The 12,088-nt window shown below is 47.9% G+C and overlaps 1 protein-coding gene across 3 annotated transcripts in view; it reads left to right on the forward strand.

Moving 5' to 3' along the window:
* The first annotated feature begins 3,471 nt into the window (after positions 1-3,471).
* NF2 (neurofibromin 2) overlaps positions 3,472-12,088 on the forward strand; it is a 91,187-nt gene continuing 82,570 nt past the window's right edge. For all 3 annotated transcript variants that reach the window (XM_012507938.2, XM_030816067.1, XM_003258051.4), the window contains exon 1: positions 3,472-4,046. In XM_012507938.2, the coding sequence (XP_012363392.1) occupies positions 3,933-4,046 (114 nt within the window). In that variant the 5' untranslated portion in view covers positions 3,472-3,932. The remainder of the gene's footprint in view (positions 4,047-12,088) is intronic.

Here is a 12,088-nt window from a genome sequence, read left to right on the forward strand (position 1 = left end):
TGTATTTTTAGTAGAGATGGGGTTTCACCATGTTGTCCATACTGGTCTTGAACTCCTGACCTTAGGTGATCCACCCGCCTCGGCCTCCCAAATTACTGGGATTACAAGCGTGAGCCACTGCACCTGGCTGTATTTATTCTTTATGAATGGCATTTGTTTGGGAGCTGGGGGTCTCTGTCACCCAGGCTGGTGTGCAATAGCACCATCGTGGCTCACTGTGGACTCCAACTCCTGGTCTGGTGTGATCATCCCACTTCAGCCCCGCTGAGTAGCTGAGACTGCAGGCACACTCCACCACAAGGGCTAATTTTTTTTTTCTTTTATTTTTTTGAGATGAAGTCTTGTTCTGTCACCTAGGCTGGAGTGCAATGGCACGATCTCAGCCCACTGCAACCTCTGCCTCCTGGGTTCAAGTGATTTTCCTGTCTCAGCCTCTGGAGTAGCTGGGATTACAGGCGTGCGCCACCACGCCCGGCTAATTTTTTTTGTATTTTTGTAGAGACAGGGTTTCTCCATGTTGGCCAGGCTAGGCTAGTCTTGAACTCCTGACCTCAAGTGATCCACCCGCCTCCGCCTTCCAAAGTGCTGGGATTACAGGCGTGAGCCACCGCACCTGGCACACACTGGCTAAATGTTTAATTTTTGTAGAGATGGGGGTCTTACTATGTTGCCCAGGATGGTCTCGAACTCCTGGCCTCATGTGATCCTCCACCCTTGGTCTTCCAAAGTGCTGTGATTACAGGTGTAAGCCACTGTGTCCAGCCTGTGAATGGCACTTTTAATACCAGCATAATATTCTATCACATCTATTTTTATTCCTGGCCCTGACCTCCCTTCTGGGATTCAAACCCATATGTCTAGCTGGATGTCCTCCCAGGAACATTAAATTTGGCATTTTGGGCCAATTAGCCCAGTGCCTAGCACCTGGTAAGTCTTTCCATAAAAATGAGCAATTACCAATCATCAGTGTCGCTTTTTAGTCCCTGCTATCTGATCTACCTCCTTTTGCTACTCCTCACTGGGTTTCCAGTGTCACGCCTTTTCTTTTCTTTCTTTTTTTTTTTTTGAGACGGAGTGTTGCACTCTCGCCCAGGCTGGAGTGCAGTGGCGCCATCTTGGCTCACTGCAAGCTCCGCCTCCCTGGTTCACGCCATTCTCCTGCCTCAGGCTCCGGAGTAGCTGGGACTACAGACGCCGGCCACCATGCCCTGCTAATTTTTTGTATTTTTAGTAGAGACAGGGTTTCACCGTGTTAGCCAGGATGGTCTCGAACTCCTGGCCTCATGTGATCCTCCACCCTTGGTCTTCCAAAGTGCTGTGATTACAGGTGTAAGCCACTGTGTCCAGCCTTGTGATCCTCCCGCCTCGGCCGCCCAAAGTGCTGGGATTACAGGCGTGAGCCACTGTGCCCGGCCGGTGTCACGTATTTTCTATCAGCAGCGATTTGTTGTCCCTGTGGGGAGCCCAGAAAACCCAGCCCGGTTCTCCCACCTGCGGGGAAGAAATGAAGCAATGATAATGAAGACACTCCCATGCCAAGCCCATACTGCGCTGAACAATCAGTTTTGGTGGGGAGAATTTGCTAGCAGAAGGCAGGACATAAAGTTCCCACAGCAGCCTCACTGGGTGTGGCAGCAAACCATTCCTGAGGCCTGGCCGGTGCTACCAGGCACAGTAGGGGTCCGTGCAGAAGAGCTAGATTTATTCCATTAATATACCGTTACAGCAACAATGTCTGCTGAGTACTCCGGAACTGTAATTCACATTCCCTGAGGCTGTAGTAGGGAGAATTTGGAAGCAGGGCAGCACAGTGCTAACCAGCAGGCTCTGGGTGGGACAGACCTGGGTTTGAGTCCTAGCTTTGCCTTTCACTATCTGCATTATAGCCAGCGAGTGGCTCTATCATATCTCTCAAGATCTTCACCTGTGGAGTGGGGGGGTTGATGCTAATGTTAGCTAACATTTATGGAGTGATTATTGTTCAGTTAAAACTCAGTAGACCGGGCGCGGTGGCTCACGCCTGTAATCCCAGCACTTTGGGAGGCCAAGGTGGGAAGATCACCTGAGGTCAGAAGTTTGAGACCAGCCTGGCCAACATGGTGAAACCCTGTCCCTACTAAAAATACAAAAATTAGCCGGGCGTGGTGGCGGGCGCCTGTAATCCCAACTACTGGGGGTGCTGAGGCAGGAGAATTGCTTGAACCCGGAACCCGGGAGGCAGAGGTTGCAGTGGGCCGAGACCGCCCCATTGCACTCCAGCCTGGGCAACAAGAGCGAAACTCTGTCTCAAAACAAAAAACAAAGGATAAAACACAGTAAATTGTCCCTATTTGACTACTAAGAGCCATTTTAAAATAGAATTTATTATCTAAGTACAGAAAGGTATAATTATCCCCCCTACACCCGTTATAACCTTTGATGACACTAAATAAATAATACATGAATATGGTTCAAAAATGGGCATCATAAGAGTATAAAATGAAGAATGCTTTCATTTTCAACCCAAATTCAGCAATTTCATAGGATGCCAGGCTCCATTCTAAAGCCTGATATGTATTCAGTGCGCTGAAATTCAACAACCTCACGAGGTAGGTATAACGATTAATAATAATTCTAGGCGGGGTGTGGTGGCTCACGCCTGTAATCCCAGCACTTCGGGAGGCCGAGGCGGGCGGATCACCTGAGGTGGGAAGTTCGAGACCAGCCTGACGAACATGGAGAAATCCCGTCTCTACTAAAAGTACAAAATTAGCCTGGCGTGGTGGCGCATACCTGTAATCCCAGCTACTCGGGAGGCTGACGCAGGAAAATCGCTTGAACCCGGGAGGCGAGGTTGCAGTGTGCCGAGATCGCGCCACTGCACTCCAGCCTGGGCAACAAGAGCGAGACTCCGTCCCCCCCCCCAAAAAAAAAAAAAAAAATAATAATAATAATTCTAAAGGGAAGCAGAGGGATCTGGCGGAAAAGTGCCAGCAAACCTAACAGGCCTCCACAAGTGTCTTGAAAGTTTCATAGGGGTCGGTATATGTGATTAACTGCCAAACAAGAATGTTCGCCGGGTGTCCGAAACGCAATCCCTTGGGGCGTCACACTCGGAGCCTACTTGAACCGAAAGAGTCCCTCCCTGGGCCAACGAAGGACCCAATTCCCGCGCCCCGGATCCAGCCTCTACGTGGTTTCCCGGGTAAGGCCAGCAGAGGTCGGCCGCCTCAACCAGTCTTGTTAGAGTAGGCACAAAAGCGTTCGGAGTGACTGCCACTGTAGCCACTCAACGCCGAGCCCAGGCCTGCTTTTGCAGTTAGAGTGAAACTTTCCATTGGTGGAGTCACCCCAAAGGAGGCGGGACGGAGCGGGAAAGTCCTGCCTACCTTGGCCTTCCCAGCCAATCGCAGCATCTAGGCGGCAGCCTCCGGTTCGGTTGCGCTGCGCGTAGTGGTCTGGGCGACCTGAGGGCGGGGCCGGGAGCAGGCCCCGGGCTGTGGGGAGGGTACGCTTCCCGCGGGCGCGCGGAGTGAGGACGGTGACAGCCACGCGCGCGCGTACGCGCCCGACTGCAGCGCGGCCCCGCGACCCTAGTCGGCCGCTGAGAGGCGCGCGGAGTCTGGGCCGCTGCCGTCTAGGGTTCCCGTCCCGAGGCGTCCCCGGCATCTCCGGCCCGAATCCCGGAGTGCCAGGTCGCGCCTGCACCGACGGTCCCGGCTCCTGTGCCCTCCGTGCAGCCGTCAGGGCCCGCCCCCCAACTCCCCTTTCCGTCCGGGCAGGGTCCTCGCGGCCCATGCTGGCCGCTGGGGACCCGCGCAGCCCAGAACGTTGCCGGGCCGGCCAGCCGGCCACCATGGTGGCCCTGAGGCCTGTACAGCAACTCCAGGGGGGCTAACGGGCTCAGAGTGCAGGCCGTGGGGCGCGAGGGTCCCGGGCCTGAGCCCCGCGCCATGGCCGGGGCCATCGCTTCCCGCATGAGCTTCAGCTCTCTCAAGAGGAAGCAGCCCAAGACGTTCACCGTAAGGATCGTCACCATGGACGCCGAGATGGAGTTCAATTGCGAGGTAACCGGCCGGCAGCCCCGACTGCTGCGGTGACAGTCGAGGTGGAAGCGCGAGAGGTTCTCTTTATATCATCTTATGGGTGTAGCTAGAGACGGGCAGAACCGGAAGGGCCAACTAGGCCCAAAACCTCATGTTAAAGATGATTGCTGCTTTTTTTCATAGAGCTTTTGGGTTTTGGCATTTCCTGAAGGTTATTTTCATTCATTGTTATTGGAAGAAGCTGGATGCTACTGTGATAGAAAATTCCGGATTTCAGTGTCAGGCTTAAGTTAGGCTTACGCTTAAACGCTTGAAAGTTTATTCTTTCATTAGGTAATATTGTTATGTACCCAGGTATTAGAAGTTGCGTCTTGTTTATTGGAAAGCCAATACTTGTTTCCCTTTTCTAAAGCTTATGTATTCTGGAAAAAAACCCTTTGAAGAACGATATAATATCTCATACTTACTTTCCACATAGTTTCCAACATGATGATAACAGCTATCAATTGTTCAGTATTTTCAAAGTGCCAGACATTTGCACATTTAATCCTCGGAACAAACCCATTTATCTAGTAAATGGCAAGGTGGGGTTTTGAACCAAGCTCACAGCCCGTACAGTACTGCCTCTCAAGTAATTTAAGTTCTTGCTATTAAAGGTGTGGTTTGTGGACCAGCAGCATTGGCAGCAGTAAGCAAGGGTTGGCATGCTTTTTCTGTACAGGACCACATAGTACATATTTTCAACTTTGTAGACTAGAGAATCTCTGTTGGAGCTACTCAACTCTTCAACTCCATCATTGTAACACAAAAGCAGCCTTAGATAAGATCAGCTTCCAGCATGACAGCTTAAGGAATCCATTCCTCTGTAAAACTGGTGAAAATTCTTTTTTGTTTTGTTTCATTTTGAGACAGAATCTCACTCTGTCACCTAGGCTGGCATGCAGTAGTGTGATCATGGCTTACTGCAACCCTGACCGACCTCCCTGGCTCAATCAGTCCTCCTGCCTCAGCCTCCCGAGTAGCTGGGACCACAGGCGTGTGCCACCACACCTGGCTAATTTTTTTTTTTTTTTTTTTTTTGAGACAGAGTCTCGCTCTGTCACCCAGAGTGCGCCGGGCTGGAGTGCAATGGTGCGATCTCGTCTCACTGCCACCTCTGCCTCCCAGGTTCAAGCGATTCTCCTGCTTCAGCCTTCCAGGTAGCTGGGATTACAGGCGTGCGCCACCACGTCTGGCTAATTTTTCTATTTTTAGTAGAGACAGGGTTTCACCATATTGGGCAGGCTGATCTCGAACTCCTGACCTCGTGACCTGCCCACCTGGGCCTCCCAAAGTGGTGGGAAAGTGGTCTGATTACAGGTGTGAGCCACCGCGCCCAGCCTCACCTAGCTAATTTTTGTAGAGACAGGGTTTTGCCATGTTGCCCAGGCTGATCTTGAACTCCTGAGCTCAAGCAATCCACTCGCCTTGGCCTCCCAAAGTGGTGGGATTACAGACCGGAGCCACAACACCTGGCCCCAAAATTCTTTTTTAAAATCAACTATTTAAACCCTCTGGCAGTGGTCCTGAGGGCAAACAACAAATGAGGAAACACCTATTCAAGAAAATCTACAAATTCAGTAAGAAAGATTTGGTAAGTATGGTATTTGAACCAAGATCATTCCCTCCTTACCCACTCCTAGTTTAGTGAGGTGCTTCTACTCCAGACTACTGCAAACTGTAACACGGGGCACTGCTCCCCCAGCTCCCAATCAAATGCTTTCTTCCCAGGAAAAGGAGGACATCAGCATTTCTAATCCTACCCAGAGCTACTTGTTGCTGAGGTTAAAACCTGTGTGAGTGCAGTTGAAAGTTGGAGCTCCCATTTTTTTTCTTTTGAGACGGAGTTTTGCTCTTGTTGCCCAAACTGGAGTGCAACGGTGTGATCTCGCCTCACCGCAACCTCTGCTTCCCAGGTTCAAGCGATTCTCCCGCATCAGCCTCCCAAGTAGCTGGGATTGCAGGCTTGCGCCACCACGTCTGGCTAATTTTGTATTTTTAGTAGAGACAGGGTTTCTCCATGTTGGTCAGGCTGGTCTTGAACTCCCGACCTCAGGTGATCCACCTATCTCAGCCTCCCAAAGTGTTGGGATTACAGGCGTGAGCCACTGTGCCCGGTGAAAGTTGGAGCTCCCTTCTTCCACCTAGTCTCTACTTGTGGAACAGGACTGTACCTTGGGCATGACATATTGAAATTACTGGTGCCCCAATTGTTCATCCCCCAGTTCTTGCAGGCTGAGCCTCAGGTTATTGCGGTCCCCTGCCTCCTTCCACCAAGTGCTCAGTTCCTAGAGTGAGGGTATTTCTCAGAGAAGCTTTCCAGGGTCCTTCTCCCAAGCTCCAGAGTCTTGGCTCTGGGATTTTGCCTCAGGAGAGAAGCAGGCCCTGAAACAGATAGCTCCTAATCTCTTTCCAATGGTAGTGACTTCATTTGCAACACAGTGTGGAGAAATTCATGCCTAAGGGCAATCTGGAGATGTGAAGGTTTTGGTAAGAGGCAACTGGGAGATCTGCGGATTTAATGGAGATGCAGCCTAGACTGTAGGCCTCCTGGTTTGCTGGAAAGAATTGGGGAATAAGACAGCTGGGAGAAGCCCTTCTAGGATCTGAAGGAGGATCAAACATTGACCACAGCGTGGTGGCTCACGCCTATAATCCCAGCACTTCGGGAGGCTGAGGCAGGCAGATCATCTGAGGTCAGGAGTTTGAGACCAGCCTGGCCAATATGGTGAACCCCATCTCTACTAAAAATACAAAAATTAGCCAGGCATGGTGGCATACACCTGTAATCCCAGCTACTTGGGAGGCTGAAGCAGGAGAATCATGTGAACCGGGAGGTGGAAGTTGCAGTGAGCCAAGATCACGCCACTGCACTCCAGCTTGGGTGACAGAGTGAAACTCTGTCCTGTCACAAAACAAAACAAAACATTGACCACAGACCTCTGAGGTGATGGATGTCCCTTCTGCCCTGGTTGTATCATTATACATTGTATATTAATGTATCGAAATACCACAGGTACCCCCAACATATGTACAACTATTATGAATCAATAAAAAACAATTTGAAAAATAAAGTATGTGGCGGAGATGGAAAAAAATGCTTTCCTCCAAACAGCCACAATTTGATTGTATCAGTTTGTAGAGCAAGAGCAAGTTATGCCTCAGTGTGTTGTTGAAAATAATAGAACAATGTGCCACAATTAGTGGAGCGTCATAGCTGGGTGTGATCAAGGAGAGAATAGAAGAGAACCCTACCAAAACCACTGTTATCCCAGGGTGACTGTGGGCATACCCAAAGCTGCACCTCCCAGAAGAGCAATATTATAGGCCTTAACACTTTTCAGGGGAAATGGATTTCACTCAAATAATCCAGCCAGTCACTAAACAAATAAATAACAATTAGCCCTGGAGAGGGGGTACCAATCCCCAGAGTTGCTACAGTATATTATCTAAAATGTCCAGTTTCCAACAAGAAATTGTGAGACATACAAAGACAGGAAAATATGACACATACACTGGAAAAAAGCTGGCAACAGAAATTGCCTGTGAGACAAGGGGCTAGATTAATGAAAAAGGCTTCAAACTAGCCTATATATATATATATATATATATATATACAGTACTAAAGGAAAATATGATGACAAAGAAGTAAAGGATGGTATGACACTTGTGTCAATTAAAGAATATCCATAAAGATATAGAAATTATAAAAAAAAACAAATGAAAATTCTGGAGTTAAAAGTACAATAACAGCTGGGTGCGGTGGCTCACACCTGTAATCCCAGCACTTTGGAGGCTGAGGCGGGTGGATCACCTGAGGTCGGGAGTTCGAGAACAGCTTGACCAACATGGTAAAACCCCGTCTCTGCTAAAAATACAAAAACTAGCCATGCGTGGTGGCCAGCACCTGTAGTCCCAGCTACGCGGGAGGCTGAGGCAGGAGAATTCCTTGAACCTGGGAGGCGGAGGTTGCAGTGAGCCGAGATCATGCCACTGCACTCCAGCCTGGGCAACAGAGCGAGACTCTGTCTCAAAAAAAAAAAAAAAAGTACAATAACAAATTTAAAAATTAACTAGAGGGTTGGGAGGCCGAGACGGGTGGATCACGAGGTCAGGAGATCGAGACCACGGTGAAACCCCGTCTCTACTAAAAATACAAAAAGTTAGCCGGGCGTGGTGGCGGGCGCCTGTAGTCCCAGCTACTCAGAGAGGCTGAGGCAGGAGAATGGCGTGAACCCGGGAGGCGGAGCTTGCAGTGAGCAGAGAGTAGAGATCACGCCACTGCACTCCAGCCTGGGTGACAGAGCGAGACTCCGTCTCAAAAAAAAAAAATTAACTAGAGGGACTCAGGACTCAATAATAGATTTGAACTGGGTGAAGAAAGAATTAGTGAATTTTTTTTTTCTTTTTGAGACGGAGTCTCACTCTGTTGCCTAGGCTGGAGTGCAGTGGTGCAATCTCGGCTCAGTGCAACCTCTGCCTCCCTGGTTCAAGTGATTCTCCTGCCTCAGCCACCACACAGTGGCTTTGGGAGCACTTTGGGAGGCTGAGGCGGGTGGATCACCTGAGGTCAGGAGTTCAAGACCAGCCTGGCCAACATGGTGAAACCCCATCTCTACAAAAATATTAAAATTAGTCGGGCATGATGGCAGGTGCCTGTAACCCCAGCTACTTGGGAGGTTGAGGCGAGAGAATTGCTTGAACCCGGGAGGCAGAGGTTGCAGTGAGCAGAGATTGCACCACTGCACTCCAGCCTGGGTGACAGATCGAGACTCCATCTCAAAATAAAAAAGAAAACAGATTGATAGAGATTATGCATGCTGAAGATTAGAAGAAAAGAATGAAGAAAAATGAGCAGAGCCTCAGAAATGTGAGAGATCACTAAGCATGCCAACAAATGCATAATGGGAATACCAGAAGAGGATAGAAAAGGAAGCAGAAAAAAACCTTTGAAAAAAAAAAAAAGGCTGAAACTTCCCAAATTTATTGAAAAACATTAACCTATACGTTTAGCAAAGGAAGTCTTCATGTTTTTTTCTATTTCATGTTATGTGTGATTTGTTTATATGCTTGGTAATATGAGTCTAATGGAATTTGAAAATATAAGTTTGGGTAGGATAGTGTACCCTTAAAAAATAAATAAATAATTAGAGAAAGAGAGAGACCTGGGCACAGTGGCTGTTGCCTGTAATCTCAGCACTTTGGGAGGTCAAGACAGGAGGATCCTTTGAGGCCAGGAGCTTGAGACCAACCTGGGCAACACAGTGAGACCCCAACTCTAAAATATACATACTGTATCTAAACTCAGCCAGGCGTGGTGGTGTGAGCCTGGAGTCCCAGCTACTCAGGAGGTTAAGGTGTAAGGATCACTTGATCCCAGGAGGTTGAGGAGGCAGTGAGCTATGATTGTGCCACAGTGCTTCAGCCAGGGTGACAGAGTGAGACCCTGTCTCTTAAAAAAAAGAAGAGAGGTGCAGTGGCTCATGCCTGTAATCCCAGCACTTTGGGAAGCCAAGGTGGGCAGATCACGAGGTCAGGACTTCAAGACCAGCCTGTCCAATATGGTGAAACCCCATCTCTACTAATAATACAAAAATTAGCCGAGCATGGTGGCATGCGCCTGTAGTCCCAGCTACTCGAGAGGCTGAGGCAGGAGAATCGCTTGAACCTGGGAAGTTGGAGGTTGCAGTGAGCTGAGATCGCACCACTGTATTCCAACCTGGGTGACAAAGTGAGACTCCGTCTCAAAAAAAAAAAAAAAAAAAGAATAAAGAAAAGAAAAGCAAAGCCCAGGCCTCTACCTACTAGAGGTCCTGATAGCTTCACCACTGAATTCTACCAAACATTTCAAGAAAAATTAATACAGTTCTTCACAAAGTCTTCAAAAATGAAAAAGAGGAGAAAATACTTATAAATGAATTTTATGAGACTGGTATTACCCTGTTGCCAAAACCGGACAAAGACATTACAAGAAAAGAAAATCATAGATAAATATATCTTACAAATGTGGAAGCAAAAATCCTCAGCAAAAATACTAGCAAACTGAATCCAGTAACATATAAAAAGAATTATATACCATAAACAAGCAGGATTTATTCCAGGAGTGCAAGGTTGGTTTAACATCCAAAAATGAATGTGTAAATAATGTAATGCATTATATCAATAGAATTTAAAAAAATCACCTTCTCAGTAGACACAGAAAAAGCATTTGACAAAATTCAGCATGTTTTTCATGATAAAAACACTAAATAAACTAAGACGAGAAGAGGAGTTCCTCAACCTGATAAACAGCAGTTATGAAAAACCCACAGCTAAATTCATAATACTGAGACTGAGGCTGGGCATGGTGGCTCATGCCTGTAATCCTAACACTTTAGGAGGCCAAGGTGGGGGGGATCACTTGAGGTCAGGAGTCCAAGAACAGCCTGGCCAACATGGTGAAACCCTGTCTCTACTAAAAATACAAAAAAAAAAAAAAAATTAGCCAGGTGTGGTGGTGCATACCTATAATTGTAGCTGCTTGGGAGGCTGAGGTGGGAGGATTGCTTGAACCTGGGAGGCAGAGTTTGCAGTGAGCTGAGATAGCACCACTGCACACAACAGGCTGGGCAACAGAGCAAGACTCCGTCTCAAAATAAACAAACAAAAAATAGTGAAAGACTGTATGCTTATCCTTAAGATTAGGAAAAAGAGAGATAAGTCTACTTTCACCACTTCTTTTTTTTTTTTTTTTTGAGACGGAGTCTTGCTCTGTGCCCCAGGCTGGAGTGCAGTGGCGCGATCTCGGCTCACTGCAAGCTCCGCCTCCCGGGTTCACGCCATTCTCCTGCCTCAGCCTCCCGAGTAGCTGGGACTACAGGCGCCCGCCAACACACCCGGCTAATTTTTTTGTATTTTTAGTAGAGACGGGGTTTCACTGTGTTAGCCAGGATGGTCTCGATCTCCTGACCTCGTGATCCGCCCGCCTCGGCCTCCCAAAGTGCTGGGATTACAGGCTTGAGCCACCGCGCCCGGCCTACTTTCACCACTTCTATTCAGCATTGTGCTGGAGGTTCTAGCCAGGGCAATTAGACAAGAAAATGCAATAAAATACATCTATGTTGGAAGGGAACAAGTAAGATCATCTCTGCAGATGACATGATCTTCCATATAGACCCTGAGGAATTCATTACAAAAGTATTGGAACTAATAAATTATTAGTTTAGTAAGGTTATAGGAAAGAAGATCATTACACAAAACTCAGTTGTAAATGTATCCACTTGGAATGAACAATCTGAAAAGGAAATTAAGAAAATTCCATTTACAATAACCTAAAAAATAAAAATACTTGTAACAAAAGAGGTATCTTTTTTATCTACCCTCTGACAGTTGCGTGACAGAAAGTATAAAACTTATACTCTAAAAGCTGTAAAACATTTTTGGTTTTGTTTTTTAAATTAATTTTTTTTTTTTTTTTTTGAAACAGAGTCTCACTCTGTCGTCCAGGCTGGAGTGCAGTGGCGCGATCTCGGCTCACGGCAACCTCTGCCTCCCAGGTTAAAGTGATTCTCCTGCCTCAGCCTCCCGAGTAGCTGGGACTACAGGTGCGTGCCACCACACCCAGCTAATTTTTTGTATTTTTTTTTAGTAGAGACGGTTTCACCATGTTAGCCAGGATGGTCTCGATCTCCTGACCTCATGATCCACCTGCCTCGGCCTCCCAAAGTGCCGGGATTACAGGCGTGAGCCACTGCGCCGGCCTTAATTAATTAATTAATTAATTTTTTTGAGATGGAGTGTTGCTTTGTTGCCCAGGCTGGAGCATAGTGGTGTGATCTCGGCTAACTGCAGCCTCTGAGTCCTAGGTTCAAAAGATTCTCCTGCCTCAGCCTCCGGAGTAGCTGGGACTATAGGTGTGCACCACCATGCCTGGCTAATTTTTGTATTTTTAGTATAGAGAGGTTTCACCATGTTAGCCAGGCTGGTCTCGAACTCCTGACCTCAGGTGATCCACCCGCCTCAGCCTCCCAAAGTCCTGGGATTAC

Source organism: Nomascus leucogenys, chromosome 7b (assembly GCF_006542625.1).
Source record: "Nomascus leucogenys isolate Asia chromosome 7b, Asia_NLE_v1, whole genome shotgun sequence".
Classification (NCBI taxonomy): domain Eukaryota; kingdom Metazoa; phylum Chordata; class Mammalia; order Primates; family Hylobatidae; genus Nomascus; species Nomascus leucogenys.